General features: G+C 39.2%; 1 protein-coding gene across 1 annotated transcript in view; it reads left to right on the top strand.

Annotated features, from left to right (window-relative positions):
- Window positions 1–2,386: 2,386 nt before the first annotated feature.
- ZPLD1 (zona pellucida-like domain containing 1) overlaps window positions 2,387–5,742 on the top strand; it is a 22,095-nt gene continuing 18,739 nt past the window's right edge. Inside the window, exon 1 of the mRNA XM_009582779.1 lies at window positions 2,387–2,492. Within this exon, the coding sequence (XP_009581074.1) occupies window positions 2,387–2,492 (106 nt within the window). The remainder of the gene's footprint in view (window positions 2,493–5,742) is intronic.

Here is a 5,742-nt window from a genome sequence, read left to right as displayed (position 1 = left end):
TTCTCTCGAGAACTGAAAAACAAGGCAAGTTCCTAACTTATTTAACTGAAATCAGCAGTAGTCAGCTCAACTGGTGATGTGGATCTGCATGTTGATCCATATGCAGATGCGTCAATAGCCAGAAAGCAAGTAGGACATTATTGGTTGTGTTTAAAATCTGACTTGTTCTGAATACAGCTAGAGACTAATGCTATAAATACTTAATGTCTTAATTCAGCTTCGTTCCTTAGCAATCATCTCTCCTTCCTCTGAAACACAGCAACAGAAGTTAAGTTTAATAATTAAAATTTTAGAATTTATTGTAAGTTCTGCTTTTCATCTAAAATAATAGCTACAGATTTGTCAGTGTAATCTTTCATTAAATTCTTTTCAGACAGTTTTTTTTGGTGGCAAAAAATACTGTGGCAGTTAGAAAATTGGAGTCAGATTTAGATCGTGGTAAATTGCCCTTGATTGATACCATTGTAATGGACATCAGAAACCAGCTCGTATACAACCGAACAGTAATAGCCACTTTATCGATGTAACTGTTGAACAAGCAGAGGTAAGTCTCTAGTACGCTGGAGGAATGCCAATTTTCCAAAGGAAAAAATGTTTCTTTCAAAATAAACTATGAATTTTCATAGTAAACAAACAAACAAAACGTCACCTTACTTCTTCATCTGAGAGTAATGAAGAGGGTGAGGAGATCATGAAAATACAGAGGTTTCATAGCAACCCAGTTAGGAATTTTATTTTCTTTCTTATATTTTCACAGTTCTTCATCAGCATTAGCTGCAAGTGCTGTCAACCTCCACAGGAATCTAATGGAAAAAGAGTAGAGGGTGAAAGAGTGCTTTCATTCAGAGTTTTGTATCCACCTGAAACTAAAAGGAGGTTGCACTGTTGCTATAGGTCACACTTTGAGGAAGTTGTGCAGAACTTGCTAGCAAAACTGCTTTTGGATATGATAGCAAAGTTATACCTGACTTACAAAACATGCATGCTTAGCAGGAGGCTGGTGTTTCCAATTCTCCATTTTTATTCTGTGTACTTCCAAGCAGAATTACACAGGAGTGAATGGCCGGACATTTGGGCATCCCTTTGACTTTTTAGTAGAGTTTGGCTCAGTGCTTTGTTGTAGTTGGTTTGTTTGCTGACAAGGAGCACTTGGGAGCATCTTCTATGGGTCTGTCTTTCAACACAAGGCTTTAAATCCCAGATTTGTGGAATCTGTGAGCCTGGTTTAAAAACTAGTGGAAGCCTTTATTAATCTGAGCAAGACTTTAGCTCAGACCGCTGTGTAGCCATGAAAGATCCAGTTAAGAGTGAGGATTTGTCTCACGTGTTCTCTCCGTGTGCTGTGGCCAGCTCTTCTCAGCAATGCATGACAGCCACTTGCTATGCCAGATATGGCTGCATTTGGGTGTGCTGCATCTATGGAGTTTACAAATGTTCTCTGATGTCCACTTGGAGAAAGGTAATGGTCAGCATTTCTGTATCTATAGTCTTAGAGAAAGCAAACCTCCTAAAATTTAGAATTGCTCAGTTCCTGTCTAGGCAAATGGAAAGCATTGCTGCATTTGAGGTCCACATCAGGAAAGATATTTTCTAGGGATACAAAATCTTATAAATAAATTTAAAAAATCAGTAACACTTGGATTCATGGACAAAAATCTCAATGTTTTGGGATATTTTTGACAAAAGCATGAATCGGATATTTTTTTTGTTGTGCTAAATACCACAGGTATTACACCTTGGAGTTTTCCTCCCAAGAGGAATAATTATTCAAGACACTAGAAATTCATGTGTTCTGATCTCCTGGTCTGGTTGCCAGATACAGTTCAAGTAGATGCAAGTGTCTGTGCCAACTCTGTACATGAGCTCAATGCAATTGCATGCATGCTTCAAAGAACAGATTTTTGGCAAATAGATATGAACTGATTTTTATTCTAGGACCTTGAGCCTGAGAATTGCTCAGCAAGCCATTTATCTGTATGGTTTTCAAGGACTTGGCTAAAATAAAACTTGTTCTAAGATGTCTTTCTCAATGAATTTTTACACTGAAATGTCAAAAAAGCTGTTGGACTTTAAATATTTAAGCAATCCTAATCTATCAATATATTTCAGGAATTTTTTTCCTTTTCTTTTATACCATCCTTGAGTACCTTTTTTGCCACAAGTTATGATTAAAAGCTGTGGAAGTTAATAGAAATTACACATTACTCAGAAGTAGAGAAATGGGCCCTGCTGCCTGTGGCCTCTTTCCCATAAGCTTGTGAGCTTTATCCCCAATTCCTTTGCTGGAGACCATCACCTCCCGAGGGGTTAAATGTCTGCAGTAAGCATCTTTAACGCAATGAACAGATGTGTGTAATAACCACCTAATGTTTTGCTAGGTTTTGCAATGGAACAGGTATGGTTACTGCTCCTGCTGACGATTAAAGTGCTTTCAGTGACTGCTCAGTTCAATGGATACAACTGTGATGCTAACCTCCATAGCAGGTTTCCTGGTAAGTGCTTAATAGACTTTTTTCTAATGGCTTCTTTATTGTCTTGGTTCAAAGCAGTGCTTATTTTTAAATACAGAGCTTTAAATCTGTCTGAAGCCTGGGGGTAGGACTCCACATTAAGTGAGTGTTAGCTATCTTGGTGACAATGAAACTCCTCTAATGTTGCACTTCACTTTCTTCTTAATTGCACAGTGGGTCAAATCCAGCCTAGTAGTAATGAATACAACTCCCCTCACATCAGTGGGGTTTGACCTGCTTTTGCCAGAGCTCTATCCTGTCCAAGAAATTCACCAGAAGTCATGTTGTTGGAAATGTTCTCTATAGATCTAAGAGTCTGAAACTTCTAACTGGGTTTTCTTTCATGTTTTATCTGGATAAGAGAATATAATTATGTCCTTTTAGTTAAATAAATAAATACATATCTATTTTTGAGCAAAATTAAATCAGTGGCAAAATTCAGTGCCTCACTTCAACATTAAGCACTTGGTTAGGGACAGGTGAAGCAATGGGATGTATCTATGTATGATGTACACTCGTGCCTGTGAGAAAATGGGAATTAAGTCTTTTTTGGGGATATCAGATGTCTGGAGCTGTTAATACAATGAGAAATAGAAATGAAATGTCAATCTTAGACATGTGTATCAGGGTTTACTCAGCTAAAGAATATTTTTAGTCTCTGTTATCCTTCCTGCCTCAGTTGTTTCTTGGACAGAATAATAATAATAAAGTCTGTGAATATTGGCTCGCTCACATCTTGTGTTTCTGAGGTAGCAATTGAATCGAACAGTATAGTGATGAACTCTCAGTATAGCATTACGCTGTAATACCTTTCAGTGTTGTTGTTTTCTGGATAATAATAGTTTTGATTTTTTTCAGGAAGGATCAGCCCCTTTATTAAACTTAAGTCAGCAGAAAGGCTACAGTCTTGTTTATTGTTTCCTGTGTTACTACCACACTGCTAGGTGCTTTTTTGACATAAAGACCAACAGTAGGTTTGAGCCTTGTTCACTTAATTGATGTGAATATGAAGAGTAGAGAAATAAGACGTGTAAAGAAGACCAAATATGTTATCTCCATCCTATACAAAAATCGCTGTTTAACTGAGTATTTCACAAACTACTGCTATATTTCCCTTCTTAGGTAAAAGTTTTACAGGCTTGCCTCAAAAGTGTGGGTGAATTGTGCCCACTTGCCTCAGATTTATCTTTTGTAGTTTTTTGTGTAACTGTTTTTCTGTTTCAGCCTTCTTGAGAGGATTGCAACAGCTAGAGGGAAGTTTAGATCCCTCTTTCTGTGCCTTTTAAATATTCCTCTGGTCATTTTTTGCACCAGCCCTGTGCCAAGGTTTTATATTTGCAATGTGATATCCGTGAATTGAATCCAGCTCTTATTGTGGGTATTTAGGGGCCACTTGCAGTTCTACCTCATAAAAAAGGGTCATATCAGATTCCATGTCTGCCAAATCTCAGGGACTTGGGAGAAAACCTGTTTAGGTTACAAGTAAACAGATTTTTTTTTTTTTTTTTTAATTAAATGCTAATCACCCCACACTGCCCATAGGAGCTGAGAGTTGAGTCCTGCTCTTTCTTTTTTGTGATCTCAGGCAGTAAAGATTCAAAGGTTGGAATTTAATCAACAATCTTAGTGCTGTTTTTGAGAGCTAGGAAAGAAAAATAATTCTGCTTGTTAGTCATGCGTTTGAGATAGAGGTAAAAAACAGAAAACCCTTTTGTCCCAAAATTTGATGGGTATTATTTTCAGTATGCAGAAGGGACTGCTATGTAATGGGCTGGGGCTAGTGGAGCTGAGTGAGGCTGCTGGAGCTCTGTTTTCTGGATTCAAGAACCCCAGAAGATGGGTAAGAGAACCTCTGTGGGGAGAAGGGGCTTGCCCTCGCTACGCTTGCTTCCCCAGCACTCAGCTCAGGCTGCGGCTTTGAGGGTGCTGGCCGGACTGCCTCCAGAATTCAAATGTAAGAGGAGTGTTGAGAGAGAGGTTAAAAGAGAGAACCTTTCAAAACAAGCATCCTCCAGGCTGAGATACTGCTCACAAAGCCTGGTTATGGATAGGACTTTCTTCCTGTTCCTTGCTTGTTCCACACAAGAAGTTGTCATTGTTGTCAGCTGAAATTCCAAACATGGGGTGAGAATGGACTTTCTTGCTGAGGTCTGTGTTGTGCAGATACCAGAGAAGCCATTGAAGTTGTCTGCTCTTTTTCTTTAAATGCTGTGAAGAACAGAAGTTGTCTTCAGCAAAGATGAGAAATTAAGCCTTCCTAAAAGAACCTTGGAGCTCATCCATTTTTCATTTATTTGTGCTTTTGTCATTCATTGCTTGGGTGACTCTTGCATAGGGATGGTGCTGCATAAATAGGATGATAAATAATCAGGCAGGACTTTTTTTTCCTGCAGTTTGTGGGTTTGTTTTAGAGTGTAAGTGTGCAATAGTCAGCAGGGATGAAGAAAAAAACCCATATTTGGTAGATTGAAAATACTGTGATGTTTTATACCAAAAGCAAGATGTGTTCTAGAGAGTATGTAATAAGGTCTGATCCTGCCATCCTTCAGAGACTTGCCTGCAGAAAAAAGCTTTAGTTCTGCATTGCAGTAAAGCATAGCTTTTAGAAGGCTTTTGGGGGATGGAGCCATAGCTGTCTTGCTGTCTTCAGATGGGAAACGCACAGTTTTGATTCAGGGGGCTCTTGCTGTAAGTACATACTGAGAACTTATTGAAGAAAATATTGCAGCTTTTTCATATACACGATGCATTTTAATTCACTGTCAAAGCAGTGATTTGATTAAAGAGGAGGCTCATGCAGAGAAGCTAGTTTTGAACTTCAAATGTATTCGCACCCCTCTTCGTTGAGAAAAGTCATTCCACCGGTGCTCTGTGGCAAACTCTTGTCCTCCACAGGTTTTTCACTGTCTGCTCTGGGACAAGCCTTGGCAATGTGTGGAAGGCTACCACAGCAGAAGCAGGCAGTGGAGCTGTCAGCGTTTGGCTCATGTTGCCATGGGTCTGTCCTTGATTCAAGATGGGCTCTGTTACTGTAGTATCTTGTACCTTTTGAGCTTTACTCTGTTTTGCATGCAACACCCCTGTGAGTACTTGTTGACTATAGGTAGTTTGTGTGATTTGAGTGCAAGAGGCCAAGTGCTTTGCCTGCATGGAAACTCTGTGACAAAGAGGTCATTATATTTAAGGCCCCTGGGTGACCTAGCCTTCAAACCATTGCTCCTCTTTTACTTAG

Source organism: Fulmarus glacialis, unplaced genomic scaffold, assembly GCF_000690835.1.
Source record: "Fulmarus glacialis isolate BGI_N327 unplaced genomic scaffold, ASM69083v1 scaffold10028, whole genome shotgun sequence".
Classification (NCBI taxonomy): Eukaryota; Metazoa; Chordata; class Aves; order Procellariiformes; family Procellariidae; genus Fulmarus; species Fulmarus glacialis.
The sequence above is the reverse complement of the archived record's forward strand: the minus strand, read 5'-3'. Positions and strand labels throughout refer to the sequence as shown.